Source organism: Coenobita brevimanus, chromosome 1 (assembly GCF_032717465.1).
Source record: "Coenobita brevimanus isolate Jiangsu-jjx chromosome 1, ASM3271746v2, whole genome shotgun sequence".
Classification (NCBI taxonomy): domain Eukaryota; kingdom Metazoa; phylum Arthropoda; class Malacostraca; order Decapoda; family Coenobitidae; genus Coenobita; species Coenobita brevimanus.
In genome coordinates this window covers 60,501,054-60,527,397 of record NC_136954.1, presented here as the reverse complement: position 1 = coordinate 60,527,397, position 26,344 = coordinate 60,501,054, and the positions used below count along the sequence as shown (strand labels likewise).

Here is a 26,344-nt window from a genome sequence, read left to right as displayed (position 1 = left end):
GAACGATGTCAAGTGGGAAGGTCATACGCACTCATAATTTTCATTGCTTTCACAGTGTTTTTTTTTTTGGAGTATGGATTCCAAACTATTTGAGAATCATAGAACAGTGTTTCTAGTGATAATATCAGGCTGTGGTAATCATATTACAGGTTGTCGGGAAGTGTAAAGTGGAGACTTTGTTACCCAACTTCAGAGGTCTCCACAAGTCCTACGGTACTCGACGAAGGCTCAACAAACATCCCAGGAGAAAGCTGAAGGTATGTTTTTTTTTTTTTTTTTTTTATGTGAGGAAGAAGGAACCAAAGGCAATGAGCCCGCAAAACTGTTCCTTCCAAGAGAAAAACAAAATACAAGAGAAAGCCAAATTCAAGATCCATTCATTTCGAGATGCCTGGACACACGCGTTTGAAAGACTGGAGATCATAGGAAGCAGGAAATACAGACAGAAGGCGACAGTTCCAGAGTTGACCTGTTGCATAAATGAAGGACTGGGAGTAACGGTTAACTCTTGCATTAGAGAGTTGGACAGAAAAGGGGTGAGAGTTTGCTGCTAGACGGGTGCTACGCGCCCGTTGTAGAAGTAGAGGAATGCATGCAGACAGTTCAGAGAAACAGTGACCATTGAAGTAGCGATAGAAAAGAGATGTAGATGCAACATTGCGGTGAAGAGACAGAGGTTGAAGGGAGTCAGTAAGAGGGCGAGAGTTAATGAGATGAAAAGCCTTTGACTCAACCCTATTGAGATAAGCTGTATGTGGGGAGCCTCCCCACACATGAGAGTTGTACTCCACACAGGGGCAGATAAAACCCCTGTATAGAGTCAACAATTGTGCAGGGGCAAAGAAGGAACGGAGTCGGCTTAGCACACCCAATCGCTTGGAAGCAGATTTTACGAGAGATGTAATATGATCTTTTCAAGACAAGTCCCGAGCAAGTGAAACCCCAGGCATGTTCAACGATGATGCAGGATTAAGTTGAGTATTATTAAACGTAAGTGGGTATACCTGTGGAAGATTTTGTTGGGTTGATAGGTGCAAAAACTGAGTCTTTGGTGCATATGTAATTATAATAATCTAGGACTAATAACTGATTTTTGGCAAATATTTTTAGAGAGTCTGTCGGAGTGCGAATGTGCCCGTGAGACACGCAAGTCAGGCAAAAACAACCCCGTGGTTTAGGGGTTAATAATGGCTGCAAACAAGTCGCCTCCATGTTGCACTGTCCTCCACCATTTCACTGGCCTGCTCCAGCTTACACCCCCCTCTCTCATATACCTCTCCACTCCATCCCTCCATCTCATCCTTGACCTCCCCCTTCCTCTCCCCCCCTCCACCTCATTCACGTACACTCTCCTCGTTAGTCTCTCACTCTCCATCCTCTCCACATGGCCAAACCACCTCAGTGTATTTCTCCTGACACTTTCTGTCACATCCACATCCACACCACAATGCACCTTCACTTCCTCATTGTCAGTCTGTCTCTCCGTGTAACTCCACATGCTCCTGTCAGATAACTCGTTTCCACTGCTCTCACTCTTGACTTGTGTCCTTCCAACATGGTCCCAGCTTTACTTCCATACATTAAATCTGGTATCACAATGCTGTCATGCAGTGACTTTTTTTTTTTTACTTCCATGCTCACTCCATATTTCTTATCACTGCTTTCAAGGAACCAACAACCTTTCTTCTTTTCAACCACTTCACCCTCCAAACTTCCATCTTTACTCATCACACTACCCAAGCATTTAAATGCACTCACATTTTCCATTTCCTCATCATCCAGCCTCATTGTACATTCAGTGACATTTCTCCCTAAGACCATAACTTTACTCTTCTCTGTTTCACCTTTAGATTCTGTTTCTTACATACTCTCCCAAACTCATTCACCAAGCCTTGCAGTTATCCTTCTTCACCTAACAGTACAGTATCATCTGCAAATAACAGTACTGGAAGTTTCCAAATGCTGCCCTCTCTCATTAGGGCTGCTTCAGCATCCAGTGCCCTACCTTGTATCTCATTTACTACCCCATCCATATACAGATTGAACAGCCATGGAGACATGACACAACCCTTTTTCAATCCAACATTCAGATAGAAAAATTCTCTCAGTTCACTATCCACACACACTGCAGCCTTAGCACCCACAACCCCATCCATTTACAGATTGAACAGCCATGGAGACATGACACATCCCTTTTTCAATCCAACATTCAAATAGAAAAATTCACTCAGTTCACTATCCACACACACTGCAGCCTTAGCACCCTCATACATGCTTTTCACAGCATTCAACAATTCCCACTTACACCATATATCCTTAATATTTTCCACATTCCTTGTCAATCCGCCCTGTCACACTCTTTCTCCAAATCCACGAAGTTTGCACAACTTCTTTCCCTTCTCTGGGAACTTTTCCACTAAAAACCTAAGAATGATTGTCTGATCTACATTACCTCTTCCCTTCCTAAATGCTCCCTCTTCTTCTGCAACTAATTCTTCTGCTATTTCCCTGACTTTTTCAGTAAGTATCTTACCATATACTTTTCTTAGTACACTCAGAAGACAAATGCCCCTATGACTCCCACACACTTTTTTTTCTCCTTTTCCTTTGTACAGGAGAATAATTATACCTTACTTGCAATCCTTCGGAACCATACCCTCCTCCCAGGCCAATCTGCATATCTTCCACGTCCATTCCACTACTGTCTCTCCTCTGTGCTTCAGCATTTCACCACACGCTCCATGAATTCTTGGGCTTTCTCCATTTGGACTTTCTTCATTCCTTCCACTACTTCCGTCCTACTGATCTCTTCCTCCCTTCTCACCTTCCTCCTTTTCCCAGGCATTCCCCAGCCACTTATACCTGCATTAGTTTCATTCTCTGTGCTTAACTGTTCCTGAAAATGTTCTCCCCACCTGTTCACATTTTCTCTCTTCTCCACTAGCAATATACCATTTTTATCTTTCACTCGCCTACTAATTTCTTTCTCACCATGTCTAACTCTCTTTGCCTCTTTCCAGAACATTTTCTTACATTTCCTCCACTTCACACTCAAATTCCTTCCAAATTCCTCATCCACTCTCTTCTTACTCTCTTGTTAATCTTTTAACCTTTCTCTTCCTCTTAACATATAACTTTCTCTTCCATCTCTCAGCCTCGTCCATGCCCCTGCTTTCCATCCACTCACTATATGCCTTCTTCTTTTGTGCCATAGCTTGTCTCACCTCTTCATTCCACCATTCTGTTCCTTGCACCCCTTTTTTCCTCCCTTCACCCTACAGACCACCGCACATGCTACACAAATTTCTTCTGTGATTTTGATATCTTTCATACATATTCCACCACCCCTATCTGCTCCAAATCGTATTTACCGAATCGCTGCTCAACTTCTCTCTTATATTCTGCCTTTTTTTCCATCCCTTGCAATGTTTCTACTCTTTGTGTATGGACTACTTCCTCCTGTCCTTCCCTCTTTCTGTTATCTCCATTGCACTTGAACCCTGACTTTCACCACCAAGTGGTGATCAGAAAGGCCATTCCTCCAACCTCTGTATGCTCTTGTATCTGTTACATATCTTCTCATTCTGTCATCCACGCACACATAATCAGTCACTGCCTTCCATTCATTCAGTTCACCATCCACCATTCTCATCACATGCCATGTATACCTGTGGATCATTTTGTGCCTAAAGAGGATATTGGCTCTCACCAACTCCCTCCCTGCACAAGTGTCCATTAGAGCACTGCCATTCTCATCCACTTCTGCAGGCACGCCCCACTCACCAACTACTCCATCCACCGTTACGTTCACTGTATATGTATGAGGAAATCATACTGTGTAAACAGAGTTGCTGATATATGGGAAAACATATGGCATAGTTGTGCCACGCTTTGGTACAATTGTACTGATCTGTATAAAATAGTATTAAACCTTCAAACAGTCATTAAGGTCTACTGATAACCAAACATTGTGGGATAATAGAAAATCATGCAGAACTTAGAATAGAACATTGTGAATTATTTGAAAATCTTGTAGGAATCACAGAATCATTGTTAAATCAAATGAAAATGTATTGACAACATCAGAGTGCACAAATTTAGCATGAAATTAGACCCTTGGCACCAAAAATTTCTTTAAATGTGAGTCTCCCCTTCACAGACTCAGGATTATCTAATTTCAAACAATTTTCTCTGTAGATGTGCCAGCAATGTCTGGGACCTCAGGGTCCTTGAAAGTCAGAAACCCAGGCTGCACTTTCTGTGATCTTGTATTACAAAAAATGCTAACATCCTCTGCAATATTTTCTGGCTCAGTCAACTTGTGCCACGTACCCATATAATGATTGTCTTTGCCAAGGTCCCTGCTTGGATAACGCATGACAACTTAACCACCCATTTCCAGCCTGCAGTCAGGGCTTGCAAGTCCACATTATCTTTCTGGTTACTGCTTTAGCTTACCTCTAAATAAAGAAAGCACAGTCTGTGAAATGTTCACAACAGTTATTTACCACCATTACATGCATTAATATCATGGTCGCAGTTACCTTGTACAACCTTGGCTCACTAGCCTCATTGGTGCATAGAAGGAGCTACAATCCAATGCACACAATATGCCCTAAGCCATAAATTCACATGATTGCCAAAACCTACTTTTACTATCTACACTTACTGACGGCATTTTGAAGTATGCATGCAACTTTATCCATTTAGCACCAAACTTTAGCATTTACAGAAAATTTGTTAAAAAAATATTATAATAAACATTTTCCTGTAAAGTCATGTAACATAATGAAAAGTAAGGATTACGTACAGCACCGAGTAGTGAATAAATTCCAGATGGCTGTATTTACCTCTGCCAACGAAGCTGGAGGAGGTTATGTGTTCACCTATGTTTGTCCATGTGCTATCTCCAGAAGGTCTCAATGAAATTTTGTGGAAGGGTGGGCCATGGGCCAAGAAAGGATTGACTGCTGATCCTGCAGTGACATTGGTGGAAGTATGTGCTATCTGAGTGCTTTTTCGTTCAATAAGTACTGCATACATATTGGTAACCTCTTGTAGAATGGACATTTTCAGGCAGTTGGCACAGTTACCCTGGACTTGGTGCGATTAAACTGGTGTATGGTAAATGGAAGTATCTGAAAGGTCAGCAGTGATGCAGAGGGACACTCATACAGCAGATCCCTGTTATCCAGTGAAATGATGTGCAATGCATTGCTTCTTTGAAGACAGAAAGTTTGGATTTCTTTTCAATACGCAAGAAAATTTTCACTTGCATGATATGTATGATCCCGTATGACACCTCACTGGTCAGTATCTATCTATCTATCTATCTATTGCCAGATGCCTTAATCCCGTAGGGGGTGGCCACAAACAAATCGTCTCCACGACGCCCTGACCTCCGCCATTTCACTGCCTTGCTCCCAACTCACACACCCCTCTCTCATATACCTTTCCACTCCACTGGTCAATATACGATTGCTATTTTTGCTTATACAATTACCCTCGTGCAAGTCTACAGTCATTTGTTTGTTCCAAGATGGCGTTTGCACTTGTCAGTATCAGGTGTGATGGTGTCAATGATGGAACAATGGTTTGGTGTTGGAGTTCAAGCAGTAAGTGAAGTGCAGTGAAGTGAAATAACTACCAGATAAAGTGAGTTGGAAACTTCGTTTAGACTTATTTTTGTTGGTAAGCAGCAAGTGAAGTGTTCTGAAAAGAAATAACAACCAGTTTGGGTGAGTTGAAAAACTTGTTTTTCAACTTTCTTGGCTGGATGACCCTTGGCCAAAAAATATCTTCATTGAACCCATGTAATTAATTTAACTTATGACAAATTGTTATGCAGTGGATTTTTTCAAACACATCCTCATCATAAAGTGAGGGCATGCTGTATTTGATATTACTTTTTGGTAATAGAAGTACAGTGAGTCCTTGAAATATGAAAACTCGAAGTACGAATTTCCGATGGTACGAAAGCGATGAATGTAGGACAAATTCCACAATACGAAAGTATCTGTCTCGATGGTACGAGAAGCGATACGAGAGGAAATACGAAAAATTCAAAATGGGTGTGCTGCACAGCGCCGCGCTCGCTTGCGGCGAGAAAACGAACTAACCCCTCTCTAGTAAACACATTTTCGTGGGCTTCCCAGTCGAGTCACGTCCGTCCTCTCCTCTCAGCTTCGCTGTACGTTATGCACTTTTTTTGCTGTTCTTCTTGTTTTCTTACTTTTGCCATGCCTCCCAAGCTCCCTGCATCATCTTCAGCATCCGGAGAACCAGCTGCCAAGAAGAAACAACACCTTACTCTGACTCTGGAGGGAAATTGGAAATTATTAGGATCCCACCATGTGAGTTAGCACCATATCAATGACAAGAATCTCCAGCCACAGCACAGGTCTATATTTAACTGTACAGTGTACTAATACTACAGGAATTAGTTGTATGTTTTATTTTTTAATGTCTGTACAATAGTATAGTACTGTATACATGTATTGCATACTTATAAATCTATCTATCTATATACCTAGCTGCTTCCCCCAAGGAAAGGGAGGTAGCCGAGACAGGACGACTCACTCTCCATTTACTCATCCATTCAAACATATTCATTCGCATCTTAGCCCCAAAGGGGAGAACGGACAGATCCTCACCGCATCACACCGCACAAGGGTCAACTGCGCAATGCAAGCAGTGACATCCACAGCAGGGCCCGACAGCAGAACTGGTTTACCCCTGCCACATCATAACAGACCCATCCCCTTATAAATAGGAGGGGTAAAGTTTAAGTGGGGGGTCCAGTGGGATCCTGGAATGCATCCCCCCCTTTATATGTATATTTCAATGGGGAAAATCGTTCCGATATACGATATTTCGGATTACGAAAGTTTTTTTTGGTCCCTATCCCTTCCGTATATCGAGGACTCACTGTATTATGAACTTGCCTTTATATTTTTGTATCTGTCATTCCAGCTTATTTTCATTAATAATGTATGCTGTATTTCTTGATGCAGTATTGTCATTCTCCAGCATAAAGTGAAAGCCTGATTCATAAGCAAGACTGCTTATGACTGGTTAAAATGCCCTTTGCTGGAATAACCAGTATATTTTAAACCTGTTCCATAGGATGCTTGAGTCCTTCATGTGGAGAAGATGGAGAGTGTGAGACTGAAGAGAAGAGTGTATGTGAGTGAGGTGGATGGGGGAAGAAGAAGGGGAAGGCCAAGGATGAGATGGAGGGATGGAGTGGAGAGGTATATGAGAGAGGGGTTTGTGAGATGGGAGCAGGGCAGTGAAATGGCGGGGGACAGGGCGACATGGAGGCTATTTTTGTGGCCACCTCTTATGGGATTAAGGCATCTGGCAATAGATAGATAGATAATATAACCAGATTATGGCGCCTGGTGGTTTAGTGGATAATTAAGGTGCTCCAGTCGGATTGAGCCTGGGCAGGTGTATATCCAAGGGGTGGTTGGGGTTTATTGCTTACATACTACCACTCAGGGATGAGTGAGGCTGGTCACTCTCATCTTAAATGTTGGGTCCAACTTACCTAGCCCCGGGCTCCTACGCTTCTTATGTGGCAACACAGGTTTGGATGATGGATGGATGGATGCATAATATGCTATAATTCCATTTTAGATAGTTGAGATTGGACAGTGGAAAATGCAGCTATAGATTTACACAATATTTTTTGTGACAACTCAGAAAGTGCATAATGCACACAAAATTTGCAGGCATATTATGGTCTAAAAACAGTATACAGCTATGGGCAGGTATTAATGTTGATTATTTTAAGATTTACAGTAAAAGTCAGTGTTTATTTTTGATGTAGGAATATGTTTCACTTAGCTACCTTGTATCATATGGTATAGGATTGGATGCTTTACCTAAGACTTCCTTTGAATCGTGTTCCCAAAGGTTTCTGAAATGTTTACCTCTGGTTTCTGTACCTCGTATGGAGATGGGAAATTTGGGTTTGGGTGATGATTGTGAAGATGTTTAGTGGGGACATTAATCTGTACCTCCCTTAGAATGAGTTGAAACTCAAATGAACATGAAACAGAAGCAGCGATTGACAGGTTTACAGTGTCTTCATATCACTGGTTTAGTTTTAAGTATCCTTATTCTGTTTCAGGTAACCCTGATGTGAACCGTATCTCTTTCCTCCCGCTCATTGACCCACAAGCTGGTGAGGTGTATGTGGTTGCCGTGCCATACCGAAAGGGAGGTATGTTGAGTCTTGTTTCTGGTGTTACTAATATCTTTTATCGAGAACTGTATCAGGTACTTTGATAAATGCTGTGTACTTGTATGGCCTGTTATAATTACTCTATGAAAAAATCAGTGTTACTGAAGAGTTTCGTTAACCCCATCTTTACTGAGCACCATGTCCCGTGTCAGCAGCCACCACCATCCTCACACCGAGTTGTCACGCAACATTTTTGGTGCGTCGGGGGTTGGGGGGATATTCATCATAACTAATAACGTTTGCATTTTTTTTTTTTTTTTAACGTCAGTGATCAGATAAACCCCAAAAGATTGTGCCAAAAAAAATATTACTTATTTTTGTTTTTTTCATAAGACATAAATAACTAAGAAATATTTAGGCTTGAAAACAGTAACATGCACAGTTTATACGCGTATTTCCTTACCTTGTAATATACAGTAGGCCCGCACAGTGCGTGTCATCGCAGTGCATGATTCGCCTTGTGCACGGGTGACCAAAAATCATAACCAAAAACCCTTCAATGCGCGAGTTTACCGCACAGAACGCGAGGCGGAGGCAAGCGGTGGCTCAAAAATGCCATTTTCTACTAGTGCGCGACCACCTCTCACGCAGCGCGTTACGTGTCGTCATGTTGACGCACAGAAATTCCCGGGCATTCTACTGCGCAGCTTGGGGTACAAGGGAGCGGGCGCGCCATAACAGTCCTGGCTCATGCACTGTGCGGATCCGCTCTCTACAGCTAACCTGTCGTGTACAACATGTGGTGTTTTTTGTGCTGCCTGTACTTTGCCGCACCATGGCTCCAACCCCAAGAGTTAAGAAACTTCATCAGAGAAATTACCAAAAATACAGGTTCTCTCTTCATTCTTCAGTTAAGAAACTTCTGACGCACGCCACCAAGTTAAAGATCATTAAGATGAAGGAGGAGGGTCAAGGAAACACGGCTATCGGGAGAACCCTGGGACTGGCTGAATCTACAGTGAGAACTGTGTGGAAGAACCGTGAAGCCATAAAGGCTGTTGTGAAGACGTATGGTGCCTCTGACCTAGATGGCCGTTCACAGGTGGGAAATCGTGCTATGATACTAATGGAGCGCTATCTTGCCACCTTCATAATGCGGAAAGAAAAGGAAGGTGTTCCACTCAATGGATGATTTATTCGGGACCAAGCCCAGATGTTTTACAAGGCTGCATCTCGAAGGATAAAAGTGGAGAAACCTTTCAGGGCATTGGTTGGATGGCTGGACCGTTTTCTCAAGTGCAAGGAACTCCGTTACGTGAAAGTGTCTGGTGAACGTGCCTCTGCCGATGAGCTGGCCGCGAGAGACTATCCTGCGATATTTCAAGTGATTATTGAAGAGGGACAGTACACCAAGGACCAGATCTACAACATCGATGAAACATCGTTATATTACAAGGCCATGCCAAAATCAACTTACATTGCTAAAAGACAGAAACAAGCCCCTGGTCGCAAGCTCCAGAAGTGTAAGATGATGGTAATGTTCGCTGTAAACCTGTCTGGAAGCCACAAGATGAGGCTAGTTGTTGTACACACAGCTTCACATCCAAGGTGCTACAAAAACCTCACGAACATGGATGTAAGTGGCGTGTATTGGTACAAGTCCGCAAATGGTTGGATGACCGGGAACATTATGGCAGACTGGTTAACGAGGCGGTGTGTCCCTGATGCCAGGGCCAAGTGTCGGGAACTGGGCATTCCATTTAAGATGCTCCTTGTGCTTGATAACGCACCAAGTCACCCTCCATACCTGGAAGATCTTCACAAGGATTGTCGTGTTGTGTTTCTGCCGCCCTGCACGACGTCACTAGTGCAGCCACTGGATCAAGAACTAATTGCCACAGTGAAGCATTTCTACCATAAGCAAGTGTACGACTACCTACACAGGAAGACCGACACACAAGAGGAGCTTCATGCCCTACAGGAAGATCACGACGAAGACCTTGATGAGGCATCTGCTCCCGTTCCATCTCCACCAGCACCTGTATCCCGACCTGCCACAGATGCCATGACTGTTGAGGCATTTTGGCGTAACTTTACGGTGAAGGACGCAGTTGAATTTCTCCTTCAAGCCTGGCACCAGATTACACCTGCAACGGTGAACCATGCGTGGCGAATGCTCATGCCTCACCTATGCATCACCCAGGAGATGGCCATTCAACCACTGGCCGATGCTGAGGCAGCAACATTAACAGCAGCACAAGCTGTACCAGGTTTCGAGGACGTTACATTGGCGAACATACAAGAAAGTGCACACTGCTACTGAGGAACAGCCTCCCGAGGAAGTGTTGCAACGGATAGACGAGGCCGATGCAGAGCCCGACGCCCAGACAGAGTCAAATTGAGCAGCCTAGTGTGATGGAAGGCAGGACTGAGCTGTGTATGTCAAACATTAGCAAGATCCTTGCTGCCGTGGATAAGCTCAAGGAAGAGGTGAAGGAACAGGAAGTGAGCAACCTAAGAACGGAGGAACTTCTGGTTGGTATCAACAAACTCTTCCGTTTCTACACAGACAGGCACAGGGAAGAAATAAACAAAAGAAGACAGACGCTCATAACAAACTACATACAGCGGGCTCAAGTTGGTGAAATTGCAGAACCATCAACATCGTCTGCTCCTGTTCCTGTTGAGGATGAAGAGGATGCAATGTCAGAAGTGTCAGCATTTGGACTTTGAAGGGTTTATGGCCGAAGTGAGTGACTTTGATGTTTCTGGGGAAGGTGATCAAGAGAAGTCTGTGGAGGGAAGTGTTGATGCGGTGGGAGGTGCGGTGGGGAGTGCGGCGCTGTAAGTATTGCCGTGCCTCGGAACCCCTGTTATTTAAGGTCATCAGGCCTGTTGTCTACTGTTGTTCAGGTGACTACCCATATATTTGTTATTGTAGCTATAGCTTTAGTGCAGTGTCTGAAACATGTGACCTTTATTATGTCTCTAAGGGCCAAAAAATGTCCAGGTATGAGGGGGTACCGCCCATATGTAATTATTCCCATAAGATTATGTATTCCTAGTACGCGAATTCCTAGTGTGCGAGGTCGTGGACCGCCCAATCTCTCGTGCACTGTGCGAGCCCACTGTATGTTTATTTCTTGCAGTAAATAATAGGTTTTCTGTGGGTGAGAAGGTGATCTATATACAGGAGCACTCTGAGGCAGACACAACCAGGCAAGGCAAGGCCATACACGATAAAGAAGTATGAAAAAAGTGAAGCAAAAATGAAGGAAGAGGGGGAAAATGAAAAGAATATGGGTGTAGGAAGTATAAAAATAAAGAAAAATAAAAAGAAAAAAAAGAAGGGATAGTAAGAGAAAGATGAGAAAGAGGAGTGCTTGTGGTTGACACAACTTTCACTGTCGTCTGTGTTCCCACTCTCACCCTCTTCTGGCTTGTACAGTGGATCGTCATCACCTTCCTCAGACAACCATTCATTATCAGATTCATCCAGATCACTGTCTAAATGGAGGGTAAAATCCTCCTCCTCATCACTTGATGACGTGTTTCCATATAACGGGAGTCGGTGGCAGGGTTTAGCGCAGAGTACACATTCCTTCCAAGGCCACTGGCACACTAAGTCATCATTCACAAATTTACTTGAAAAATAGTCACAGACTCGCAGGGGAGGCGTGGGTGGTGGGGAGGCTGATAATCTGATTGGTACTTGAGAAATTACGTCATATGTGCAGTCTACAATTCATCGAAACTAATGAGGTTTCATGATGTGTGTATGACATAATAATGTTACCATTGGTCGAGAAAAAAGGAGTGTCCAGTTTTTTCTGCAGCTGAAAACCACGTGGAAGGATTACAAGAGCCATACCGAGGTAGCAAAGCTGTGCAGACAACCCTGATGTTTGGAAGTACATGTGTACTTTCAAAATTTTCTCGGTACCTCAGTGGCTTTAAGAATGTAAGTACACATGTACTGCCAAATGCATTTTAGTAAAGAAAGGGTTAATGCAGAATCTTAGCTAGTAATTCAAATCTTTTAAGAATACATTTGCATCAGCAGTGTTGTAAAATAAGAATGAAGCAGAAATTTTATAGATAGGTGAAGTCATTGATCATCATCATCATCATCATCATCATCATCATCATCATCATCATCATCATCCAGACCTCCTTTCCCACCCTAGGGCAGGGTGAGGAGTAGCAATGTCCGGCATTCCAAATTTGGTGGATGGGGGTGCCCATCATCCACTTACTCAATGTAGAGATGCCATATGATCTCTATACTGAGTGACAAGCAAAATGGTTTTCTGTGCCCAGGAAACCATTTACTATGCTGGGTGGTAACCATATAACTGGGGTTTTTGGCAGGGTTAAGTGTCCCCCAGATTCCTCTATCTAAAATCACTTAATCATGGCAGTTGTTTCAGAGAGCCTCAGAGGGCCCAATACCTGCCAAGGGCCCCAATCAAATCGGCAGATTCGCCTGGCCATATGGAATGTGAGAGGTGTGAATGAGGGGACCAGGAGGGTGGAAGTGGTGAATGTGTTCAAGAGTGCAAGGTATGCAGTGATTTCACTGTTTGAAACAAAGATGAAAGGGTGTGAAGTGGAGGAGTGGGAGGGTGTGAAATGTGTAAAATTGGGTATGAATGGGCGAGGAAGATGCAAGGAAAGAGTTGCATTGTTGATGAATGAGGTGTGGCAGAGTGGAATGAGAGACTACAAATGTGTCAGTTCGAGGTGTATGTATGTCAAGTTCAAGTTTGAGAAGGTGAAAGTGGCGGTGATTTTAGCGTATGCACCGTGTGAAGATGGGAGTGAGAAAAACAGGTTTTGGGATGAGCTGGATGAAGTACTGGGAGAAATGCCCAGGAGCTATAAAGTGATTGTAATGGGTGATATGAATGGAAAAGTAGACACTGATCCTGAGGATAACATAATTGGTTGTAATGGAGTACCAGGAGAAAATGATAATGGGAAGTGACTGAAGGATATGTGTCAGGAGAGGAGGTTGTGCATTTGTAACTCGTATTTCAAACACAAAGTTGCACATAAATATACATGGTATAGACAGAATGGGGATCATGTTGAAAGAAGCCTGATTGATTACGTGCTCGTAGAGAGGTCAATGATGGGAAAGGTTGCTGATACGAGGGCCGTGAGAGGACGATGTGGAGGGCTGTCTGATCATGTGATTGTGGTATGCAAAATCAAGCTGAGAGGAGTTAGGTGGATCAGGAGAGAGAGGAGCAGTCAAGGAGAAAGACTAAAGTAGAGAAGCTGAGGATCAAAGGAATGGCAGGTGATTACAAGACCAAAGTAGAGGAGGAGTTAGAATCAGTGAATTGAATGAAATGGATCTGGACGGTCTGTGGAATGCATATAGGGATTGCTTAGTAAGGAATGCTAAAGTGCTGTGTGTTGTGGTAAGAGTAACAACAAAAAAAGAAAGGTATGACATGGTGGGATGATGAGGTTAAGAAAGCAGTGGAGTAAAAGAGGAAGAAGTGGCTAAGGTGGTTACAGGACAGGGGTTCAGTTGAAATAAGAACTGAATGTATTGAGAGCAAGAAGCATGTAAAGAGACTAGTGAAGAGGAAAACGAAGGAGGTAAATGATCTAGGAAGAAAAATGAATGCAAACTACTCTGAAAATAGGAAGTTATTCTGGAAAGTGGTGCAGAAATGTAGAAGTGAAAGCGGAAAGAAATGTGATGGTGTGAAGGATGTAAGTGGTAGATTATAAACCGATGGAGATGAAGTAAGGACCAGATGGGAAGAATATTTTGAAAGCCTAATGAATGGGAATAGAGAGACCAGAGCCACTGTAATCATGACTGGTTTAGGGGGTGTGCAGAGAAGGAATGTAGGACCAGGAGACATGACACTTGGACAGGTGAAGAGTGCTGTGAAGTGGCTGAAAAATGGGAAAGCAGCTGGGGTTGATGAGGTGTGTGCAGAGATGACTGAGTGTAGTGAAGAGAGTGGAATGAAGTGCTTGTTGGAGATATGTAAGAAGGCATGGATGAATGAAACTGTGACAGCAGGGTGGAAAAAGGCTGTGATTGTACCCCTGTACAAAAATAAAGTTGAGCAAAGTGAAGGCAAGAATTATCGTATCATAAGTTTATTTAGTGTGGTAGGGAAGGTATATGGAAGAATTGTTACAGAGAAAGTGAGATATCAGAAGTCCTGTAGTCGTGGCGCATGACTTGGAGGTTGTCATTATCGTACCCCTGCAACCTACCATTCAAAAGTGCGTCCGATTTTGTGTCACATTGTACACAAATCATAGTATCATGCACGCATATATTATGCACAAATATTATTATATACGAACATATTATACACTAATCACATGTATCTCACATTATACACGAAATCATACGCACTTTTGAATGGTAGTGAGTGATGAACAGGGTGGCTTTAGGAGTGGCAGAGGATGTGTGGATCATATATTTGCAGTGAGACAGATAGCAGAGAAGGCTTGTGAGAAGGACCATAAGGAGTTTATGGCATTCATGGATCTGGAAAAAACATACAACAAAGTGGGCAGAGAAAGATTGTGGAACGTTTCGCACATGTACGGTGTAGGTGGTAAGCTGCTTGATGCCGTCAAGAGTTTTTATGATGGTAGTGAAGCATGTGTAAGGATTAATGGGCATCTAAGTGAATGCCTCACAATCGGTATGGGCGTGTGACATGGTTGTGTGATGTCTCCATGGTTGTTCAGTATATACACGGATGGGGTGATGAGAGAAGTAAGAACACAAGTAGTGGAGGGGGGGATGGCGTTGTTAATGAATGGTGATGGATGGAATATCTCAGATTTGTTGTTTGCTGATGATGCAGTATTACTGTACTTGCAAATGCCAGACAAGTACCTTTTAGGCTAGTGCAGAGTTTTGCTGATGTCTGTGAGCACCGTACCTTGAGAGTAAATGTAGAAAAGAGTAAAGTGATGGTTATTGAGAGAGAAGATGACTCCCAGTGTGATGTTACAGTGAATGGAGAGAGATTGGAATTGGTGAGTGAGTTCAAATACCTGGTACAATGATAGAAGAGAAAGGAAAATGTGCAAAAGAAGTGGAAAGTAGAGTGACACAAGGAAGGAAAGTAGCTGGTGCTATGAAGGCCTTGATAAGAAACAGAGGCCTGACTGTTGCAGCTGCATGAGGCTTACATGAAGGAGTGATAGTGCCAGCTTGTAACATATGGATGTGAGAGTGTGGTGTGGCATGAAAATGAAGTCATGAGTAAGAGCAGTGGAGATGGGACTGCTGAGGAACGTACTGTATGAGGAGTACAGAGGGTGGATAGGATACGAAATAATGGCATTTGTGAACGATGTGGAGTGAGGAAGTCGGTGGACACCAGAATCGAAGAGAGTGTACTGAGATGGTATGGTTATGTAGAGAGAATGGATAACAATAGAGTGGTGAAAAAGGAATATTTGAGCGAATTTGAAGGAGCGAGGAGGTGAGGTCGACCAAGGAGAAGGTGGAGAGATGTGGTGGATGAGTGTGTGAAGAAGAGAGGTTTGGAAGTCAGTAAGGCTAGGGTACGGACAAGAGATTGAGCTGGCTGGATGAATGTTGTGAGAAGTGCATGATCAGGGATTTGGCACCCCTTAACGTGGCAGCATCCGGATTGACTCTATTTGATTTGTTCATATGAAGCTACAGAACGTTTTGGTTGTATCCAACAGAGCCAGGATTCCAGGGGCTTGAATGATGAGTGAATAGAAGCATGGCCCATTGGATTGGGCAGACAAAATTTACCATGTTACAGACACTACTTGTAGAAAGCAGTGTCAGATAGGCCATGTACACTAACGTACTTGGATTCTACAATATGATTATCATCATCATCATCCTAGGCATTTTACCCACTTATAAAATGGAGTGGGTAGAATCTAGGAATAGTAGTAAGAAAGCTTTCATTATTCTGAGCTGTAGCTCACAGGCATATGTCTTCCAGACTCTTTCCTAAAGTTAATAACATTGCTTTCACAAAATTTGTGGGGTAGAGATCATTCTTTTAACTGCCGAGTTATAAAGGGGTGCAGCCCTTTTCATTTGCATCTTCATGCATACCTAACAGGTCCTGGAGTTATCTGTTATTTATATTCCTGAAGCCATGCCCCATAGTCAGTTGCCCTGACGGAAGAATATTTATGCTGCTTTATCCTTATAAATCTCAGTTGTTCATCTTATCCAATTCTTACCTGTAAATTGCTCATTTCTTTTTTTCCCCCTCATTATTTTTAGTTACATAATTTTCTAGAGACCCGCCGCTTGGACTGCTACAACTGGTATGTCACTGGTCACAAGAAGGGCAAATACCGGCGCACATACAGCTACATCAGGGAAAAGGATGGCAACACGAGTCACCGTCTGATGCGCTACAGTTACGACTATGCATGGGAGGCTCATCCTGGCCTGAGGGTGGTGCATTATATACAGGGCAACCCAAGGCACCAAGTACAGTGTAGTGGCAAAAAACCTAACTTTGAGGTAATATATTTTATATTTATTGGAGAGTATTATATAGTGTACAGTAGTACTATTTGTGGACTGTATTTGTTTTTAGATTACATTCAACCCTCCATTTCCTGTACCCCAATTTCCCAGGTTTCGGATTTCATGGACATGGGCTGAGGCCAGTCAATATTATCAAATGCCAGACATATGCCGTACAAGTCCGGGATTCTCACAAAAGTGCAGCCATTATTCTCTCATGTAAAACTATAAGCAGTCTGCTGCACAACACAGTATAATTTTAACAAGGTTGAGACTTGATAATGGCCATATGTAACACACACAAGAAGATATGAGGCGCTTCGAGCCAGAGGGGCGACCGTGCATTTTGCTTATTTGCTTTGACATCTACTGTAATTACCAAACAGTAATATACTTTAAACATGTCATCTTTACCACCATTTTAATTGTGTTGGCTAGCACTTTCAAGCTAAACAATAAAATGCATATAAGTATAATTTTACCACTGTATAATTATCCATGTCAAAGTTTAACAACTAATTATTGAAAATAAGCTAAATGCATGGTCGCCCCTCTGGCTCGGAGCACCTCATATTTTCATACATGTTGTGGTAGGTGGGGGTGCTCACCATCCACTCACTCGATGTAGTGCTGCTGTCGGGTGTCTGCCCTTTCCTCTCTTCCATCCTTCCTTCCTTCCATCCTCTTCTGTCTTTTTTTTCTTCATTCTTTCCTTGTCCTTCTGTCTACGGGCAACTTTATACTCCTTCTTCTGTCTTTCTTTCCTTCATTCTTTCCTCTTCCTTCTGCCTGTGGGTGACTCTACACTGAGTGACAAGCCAAATGATTTCCTGATCACCAGGAAACCATTTACAATGCTGGGTGGTAACCATATAACCAAATATTGGCGCCTGGTGGTTTAGTGGGTTATTATTGCGCTCCAATCAGATTGAGGCATTGAAGGTTTATATCCAAGGGATGGTTGGGGTTTATTGCTCATGTAATGCCACTCAGGGATGAGTGAGGCTGGTCACTCTCATCTTAAATGTCAGGACCAACTGCCTAGCCGCGGGCTCCTACGCTCCTCATGGGGCAGTGTAGGATTGGATGATGGATGGATAGATGAAAAGCATCATGGCCACCATCCTGCTTCACCCCACCAGTTTCTTCTAACTCATGGCAGTATCTCATTTACCTCTTACCTTTCTCAAATGCCACTATAAATAATTGCATAACACAGTAATATTTAAGTTAGTAATAAAAAATATATATATTTTCCTACAGACAAAGTCAGTGGTATCCATTCCAACTCACTTAGCTCACCCGACTCGGTGCGACTGAATACCGAATCGGCACTTTTAATTGGAAAATATTTTAATTTTTTTGCCACGGAGGTTTATACACACCTAATTATCTGAAATCTGGTAAAAAATTGTGCCTAATATAACTTAATCTAAAAATTCAGGGCTAAAATGCTCCAGTGTTAGCAGATATTTCTCCTTCAGATTGTCAGCATGCCTTGGCAGACTTCTGTTTTGCATAATTACTTTGAGTACAGATAAATGTATCTGCATTCTAAATCGATATTTATATAAAACAAAAGTCTGTCAAGGCGAGCTGTTAGGGTAGAGACAAAACACTTCTGCTAACTTTTAAGAAATTTTTGCTCTGAATTCTGGCTTTCTAATAATAATTCATTTAATCACAAATTTTTGTCTGGATTTCAGATACAGTAATTAGGTGTGCAAACCTATATGGTGATAAGAATTAAAATATTTTCAATTAAAATTGCCAATTCGGTCCAAGATTGAAATCACATGTGCGTGTTTGTATCTCAGTCAGCTGATGAGTGGTTGGCTCACCTCCTGGTGTTCCATTCCCTGTTCATTCTCCTCATTTTCCTCAGCTTTCTGATCTTCTATCATATTCACATTCTCGTCTACTACTGTCTGACCAACCATTCTTAAGGTTGAAGCTAGCAAAATACCGCTGAACACGAGGAGTGTCCACTAATGATGAGAGGGGGATGTTTTAGCTGTCTCCTCTAAACTTGTGAATCGCTAGACCCACAGTGCTCTGAACTCAGGTACCCACTTTTGTACTTTCCATTTTTGCTGTATTTATATTTATATTTATGTTGTGCTGCATTATATTTATGTTATTGTGTCAGTGTTATTATTTTATGTACAGTGTGTGTTAGTTATGTTGGTATAGGTTGCCTGCATTCCAGAATGCTCTAGAATATTAGAATAATGGGAGCGTTCGCGCTGAGTGGAAAATCTGCCAGACACCACCAGAAACTCTGTCTCATTTTCATTTTGACGGGTTAAGGGGGTATTAGTTAAACTTCAGTGTTCTTTTTCTGATCGATATATACAATATTGGCTAAGCAAATACCTTTAAAAAATGTAAATCACTCTTACTTGTGCTATTTCACCCAAAATATCGCCGAAAAATTCGTATATTTATATATTCTTCCCTAAGAAGTTTAGGACAGTATCTGCCAATAAGATGGTTTTTGGACTGCAAGTAGCAAAAAAGGCGTATGATTATTGACATCTGTATATAATCTGACTTGTACAAAAAGTGGCACAAATGGTCTATCCATAGTTTAATATTTATTTGACTCTAAAATGTTATATACCGCATATCGAAGCCTAGCACTGCCAGACATATGAAGCAAGCCAGTTGATGGAGCCGATCACAGTGCGAATAAAGGCACGGGTGTTTTGGTTTGCTTGGAAGATTTGTTGTACCGGAGGCAGCAACTAAATATCGACATGCTTTCTTGAAGTGAATTAAGTTTTATTCTTAATCACAGGGAGTTTAATGTGTTAGTATGAATTATAACTAACTTTTATATTTGGTTAAAGATATACATATATATTTCTATGCATGCATAAGCTAGGCTGCAACTGCTGTGAAATATTTTTTATATTACTATATTTTTTCATGCTGCATTGACAAAGCACTGTTTTATAGAGAAGAAATAGAATATTTACATATTTTTATAGTATATATATTGCATGAAAAAGGCCATTCAATCATTGCCCGACATCTGAAAAATTAAAATATCAGCGATATGTGGCATTTCTCCAGTCGCGCTAACGCTCTCATTGCCAGACGGTATTGGAGAATTCGGACAAGGTATGGTAAAAGTCTGGGGATTGGTATGTGGGATGGACTTTTGCAATTCTCAGACTTTTGCAGTTCCCAGACTGGTCTCCCTCTCCCTTTAGTCCAGGACGAGTGTATTTTGTGATGCACTGTATACAGAGTGACACAAGGCACCTGACAAGAAATCTAGCTTTAAGAAGAGACATTTTATTTTTGCTTGGCTGTATAAGTACTGTATTTTTTCTCGTTATAGTATTTTCATGTTTGTTGGTCCTGCTAACATCACTGATGTAGCAAGAAATTGAGTTAGGTTGGTGATTATGCTGTTGAGCACCCTTTGTCTACCTTGGCACAAACATAAATTACAACTCACAGGCAGTTCACTTTGCTGTCACTGTAATGCAGCTCTTCACATCATAACAGATACATCAAGCATGTCACTCTCACAACACAGGCAAACCTTCATCATAACCTCAGGAAAAATTTATGGGTGAGTTCAGTTGAAGTGGCCAGATTCCTGCTGCTCATCAGGATCATAGCAACATTTTTATTTCTGAAGATACCAGTGTTATTTAAGTAGTAGGAAATAAAGTTAAAATGACAATGAGGTGACTCTTGTTTAAACCCATGATGGCAACAGAGGTAATGATAAATGTAGTATTTGTTACCTAAATATCTGTTTTATGTGTTTTGTTGGTAGCTGTTATTGTTATTGATCAACTCCAGTCCATTTGGCTGAGCAGACCCAGCAACTGCAGGGAAGCAGCTGCCCTACCAGGTTCATCCTTTGCAGTGGACTGATGTTTCCATGTGGTTCACAGCGAGGCGCATGGGAAATTGTGGTTCTGTTCCTGGATGAATGCCTCATTTGAATTTGTCCACCCAGTTAACAGGGGTACCATAGGCAGCTCCACATCGCCTTGTTATTTGGTTATATGGTTACTACCCAGCATTATAAATGGTTTCCTGGGTTAAAAGAAGCCATTTGGCTTGTTGCTAGTACAGAACTACCTGAAGTGGAAAGAAGAATAAAAGTGGCAGCAAGTAAAGGGAGAAGGTGGAAGAAAGGAGGGCTGACATTGAGATAGAATGAAGAAGGTCAAGGAAGATGTAGGCAGCACTGCATCCAGTGAGTGGATGATGGTTACCACCACCTACCACCATGTTGGTAGCTGTATTTTCATGATAATTTCCTTTATGGTATGGGGTACTAATGCAAGGATAGATATTAACTTAATATATTATGATAAAAAAAAGCAAGACAGCAAGCAGTGACTCTGTTCTTTGAAGCTGAACAAACTTTTCAGAATGTTACATTTACTTAAAAGTGGATCAATGTCCATCTGCAGTTGTACTTTGTCCAGTGTACTGTACAGTGGTAAGATTGCTGGCTGATATCAACAAATACCTAATTGTTGCTGTATGTGTGGAAAATTGATTAACTTCACATTAACATTTGTGTTTTTCCTGTATACTAATTTATTTTTCTGTCAACTCCATCAGGAAGAGTGTGAAAACCAGGGTGACGGTCCAATGTACAGAGCCTACACTGCCCCCATGACACACAGAGATGTCTTACTTATTCTTAGTAAGTCATGCCATGATGTCAGTTTGGTAGATGTGGTTGAACGCATAGTCAAAGATGTAAACAGTTCATCTAGACAGAATGTAAGAATATATGTATATAGTTATTTTGAACAGAATGAGAAAAATGTATATAAATATAATAAGTTGATGCAGGCTGTGTATAAATTATTTTAGGATAGTTGGCGACCATCAACCCAAGGGGTTACTACCATAAGTTGTAAATGGCTATAAGTTTGCCAACCAGCCATATACTAATCTGTCTTAGAGAACTCAGCTACATTATCATGTTAATGCCCATAAACTTATTACTCATCACATGTTTCTTGTTCTCAGGAGCTTCCACCAATTATTATAAAGTTATTAGCAGGTTTTACAAACTGGTCAGAAATCCAGCCTGTAGAAAAGCTTTAACAGTATTATGGCCAACCTTGGTATAAAGGTTTCTTAAGAGGAAGCTTTGGTGTAATTTTTATATTTCATTTAATTTTGTAGTAATATTGACATCATTTACAGTTTTGGGAAGTTCCTGATCCCCGTACTTAATTTCAGATGATCCACCTCATTATCATCTCTGTGAGCTGCCATTACAGGACCCAAGAGCTGGCGATGTTTATATTGTTAAGGCTCCTTCAGTTCCACTAGGTTTGAAGAGCTTATCTCTTTTCTTTCTTTCTTCTTTTTTATTTATTTGAATGCATTCATACAGCCATAGTCTTAAACTGTGGGCAGGCATTCGCTTTGCCCTATCTGTATCTTTTCGTAATTGTAATGCACGAAAAGGAGAGTGTTCCCCGTTGCATGGGAGACGATTACCACAGCATAGGACTGGAATCCATGGGTAGCCTCTTAGCACACCTTCGCATGCCTGTTCATTAAGTTATAACAGCTTTGTGCAAAGAAAACAATGTAGAATTTGAAGGATCATATGGTGTGTGTGATGGGAATTTTATCTTCGTCATCATCATAATTTCCATTCTCTTGTCATTGAAGCCCCAGGAATCCTGGCTCTGTCTGGTACGCCAAAAACATCCACCACATTCTGTAGCTTCAATAAACGTATCCGACAGAGTCAGTCCTGATGCTGTCACATTAAATAGGGGTGCCAAATCCTTGATCATGCACTTCTAACAACATTCATCTGGCCAGAGCGATCTCATGTCAGTCCCCTAGCCTCACCAACTTTCATACCTCTCATCCTCACACAGTCATCCACCCTATCCCTCCACCTTCTCCTTGGCTTACCTTATCTCCTCCCTCCTACAAATTCACTCAGCTATACCTTTTTCACCGCTCTATTGTCATTCGTTCTCTCCACATGACCATACAATCTCAGTACACTCTCTTTGATTCTGGTGTCCTCGGACTTCCTCACCCTACACCTTTCACGAATCACATTATTTCGTATCCTATCCACTCTCCACATACATACATTCCCCAGCAGTCCCATCTCCATTGCTCTCACTCTTCACTTTTCATTTTCATGCCACACCATACTCTCACATCCACATGTTAAAGTTGACACTAACACTTTTTCATGTAAGCCTCGTGCAGCTGCAACACTCAAGCCACTGTTTCCTGTCAAGGCCTTCCTGGCACCAGCTACTTTCCTTCCATGTGCCATTCTGCTTTCCACTTCTTTTGCACATTTTCTTCTCTTTTCTGTGACTATACTCAGGTATTTGAACTCTCTCACCATTTCCAGTCTCTCTCCATTCACTGTAACATCACACTGGGAGTCACCTTCTCTCTCAATAACCATCACTTTACTCTTTTCTGCATTTACTCTCAAGGCACGACACTCACAGTCACCAACAAAACTCTGCACTAGTCTACCAAGTTCTTGCCTGGCATGTGCAAGTAATATTGCATTATCAACATAAAACGAATTTGAGATATTCCATCCAACACCATTCATTACCAGTGCCATCTCTCTCTCCATTACAGTACTTGGATTTATACTTCTCTTATCACCCTATCCATATATATATTGAACAACCATGGAGACATCATAATACCTTGTCGCATTCCCACACTAAGTGTGAACCATTCACTTAGATGCCCATTTACCCTTACACATGCTTCACTACCATCATAAAAACTTTTGGCGGCACCTAGCTGCTTACCATCTACACCGTACATACACAAAATCTTCAGTAATCCTTCTCTGTCTACTTTGTCATATGCTTTTCCAGATCTGTGAATGCCATAAACATCTTATATTCCTTCTCACAAGGCTTCTCCACTATCTGTTTTATTGCAAATATTTGATCCATACATCTTATGCCAATCCTAAAGTCACCCTGTTCATCACTCAACAGGACTTCAGCTATCTTTCTTACTTTCTTTATAATAATTCTTCCATATACCTTCCCTACCACATTCAATCAACTTATGCCATGATAATTCTTGCGCTCAGTTCGCTCACCTTTATTTTTGTACAGGGTTACGATCACAGCCTTCTTCCATTCTGTTGGTGCAGTTTCATTCATCCATGCCTTCTTACATATCTCCAGCAAGCACTTCAGTCCGCTCTCTCCACTACACTTAATCATCTCAGCATACACCTCATCAACCCCTGTTTCTTTCCCATTTTTCAGCCACTTCACAGCATTCTTCACCTGTGTGAGTGTCACGTTTTGTGGCCCTCCATTCCTTCTCTGCACACCCCCAAAACCAATCATGATTACAGTGGCACTGCTTTTTCTATTCTCATTCATCAGGCTTTCAAAATATTCTTCCCATCTGGTCTGTACTTCATCCCCATGGGTTAATAATCTACCACTTACATCCTTCACACTTTCACATTTCTTTCTGCCATCACTTCTACATTTCTGCACCTCTTTCCAGAATAACTTATTATTTTTAGAGTCATTTGCATTCATTTTTCTTCACAGATCATCATTTACCTCTTTCTTTTTCCTCGTCACCAGTCTCTTCATGTGCTTCTTGCTCTCAGTCTATTAATTTCTTATTTCTATTGAACCCCTGTCCAGTAACCACTCTAGCCACTTCTTCCTCCTTTCCTCCACTGCATTCTTTACCTCTTTATCCCACCATGCCATACCTTTCATCATTGTTGTTACCCTTGCCACACCACACAGCGCTTTAGCATTCCTAACTAAGCAATCCCTATATGCATTCCACAGGCTGTCCAGATCCATTTCATTCCACTTCACTGATTCTAACTCCTCCCCCACTTTGGTCCTGTATTCATCTGCCATTTCTTTAATCTTCAGCTTCTCTACTTTTAGTCTTTATTAACTGCTCCTCTCTCTCCTGGTCCACCTCACTTCTCTCAGCTTGATCTTGCATGCCACAATCATATGACCAGACAGACCTCCACATCGTCTTCTGACGGCCCTCGTATCAGCAGCCATTCCCAGCGTTGACCTCTCTGCGAGTACGTAATCAATCAGGCTCCTATCATCACGATCCCTGTTTCCTCTATACCATGTATATTTATGTGCATCTTTGTGTTTGAAATGCAAGTTACAAATGCACAACCTTCTTTCCTGACACATGTCCTTCAATCACTTCCCATTATCATTTCTCCTGGTACTGCATTACAACCCATATTTCATCCTCATGGCCAGTGCCTACTCTTCCATTCATGTAGCCCATTACGATCACTGTATAGCTCCTGGGCATTTCTCCTACTGCTTCATCCAGCTCATCCCAAAACCTGTCTTTCTCTCTTTCACTCCTGTCACTACACAGAGCATTTTAATTTAATAGTAAAAACATAGTGTAAAGGAAAGAAATAAGCATTTAATATTTTTATCTTTTTAAACGACTTTGCATCTTCTCCTGCAACGGTTAATATACGACGAGATGAAAACAAAGATGAGATACTGTCCACTTCCATTTTATTTTTCACTGTTTCTACAAAGCTGTTTATCAGATATGGTGCATGATACTTTTATAATTAGTTTGATTAGTTCATGAAATGATTCCTACTACAGTATTAAGAATGGCTGAGTACTACTTAAACAAATGAATCATGCACAGCCAGTTAGTTTGAATTATGAAGTCTCGTGTTTGCGTTTGGTAAACTTTTACATGTCCTCACTATATTGTTTTGGCTTGGCAGTATACTTTTCTGTTGTCTTTTGGTGGAATTTGAATGAATGTTACCTTTATTTTTGGTGCTCATGATTGGTTTTCAAATTAACCCCGCCTCCTAAGTGTCTTGGTGGACTGGTGGGAATTCAAGGTTCTGGATGGGAAAAATGGCAAAAACAAACATCTGGGGCAGAAATGTAGTCAGAATTGGTATGACCATCCGAGGCATATTCATAGAGTTATTACTGACCGTATGAACTCCTTTGAAGCCATGTCTGACACCAAATTTTTCCTACAGTACATGTCCTCCAATGAAGGTATGCATTCTCTGATACAGAGTATTGAAGAACAAATTCCAGTCTTTAATAATAAAAGCGGTATGAATTGCTAACGTTAAAAGATTATATTGTTTGTCAATCTTAGAAACTGTCATACACCCTTTTTTTTTTTTTTTTTTTTTTTTTTTTTTCAGTGTTACCAACTGTTTGCCGCACCTACCCACACAAAAGGGTGCGCTCTCGCTCTTTCGAGATTGCCACTTGCACTGAAGGTGTGAACTTCCACTTCAAGTGCGATGCAGAAAGGGTAACCCATGCCCTCAGTTTCAAGACTATGGGCAATAGAGTTCATTGAAAGTTTTATTAAATCTTCTGTCTTTTAGTTATTTATCTTCTATCTCATGCATTGAATTGAATCGTCTACTGTTGAGTGTAAGTCAGATTAAATTCAGGTGAGTGCAATAATTATTATTTTTTCTTCTTATTTTTTTTAATGGGTAATAGATTGAGAATAGTATAAGGACAGTGATGAGCTTGAGAACAAAAGTAATTATCTGATGCCTGATATGACGTTGCCAGACATCATTGTAAGGCCACCTTTTTTTT

General features: G+C 41.6%; 1 protein-coding gene across 1 annotated transcript in view; it reads left to right on the top strand.

Annotated features, from left to right (window-relative positions):
• Positions 1 to 26,344, top strand: part of LOC145399543 (uncharacterized) — a 257,044-nt gene that overhangs the window by 134,089 nt on the left and 96,611 nt on the right. The window contains exons 26-29 of the mRNA XM_080272155.1: positions 8,138 to 8,230; positions 16,480 to 16,709; positions 21,315 to 21,399; positions 21,948 to 22,040. Of these exons, the coding sequence (XP_080128281.1) occupies positions 8,138 to 8,230; positions 16,480 to 16,709; positions 21,315 to 21,399; positions 21,948 to 22,040 (501 nt within the window). The remainder of the gene's footprint in view (positions 1 to 8,137; positions 8,231 to 16,479; positions 16,710 to 21,314; positions 21,400 to 21,947; positions 22,041 to 26,344) is intronic.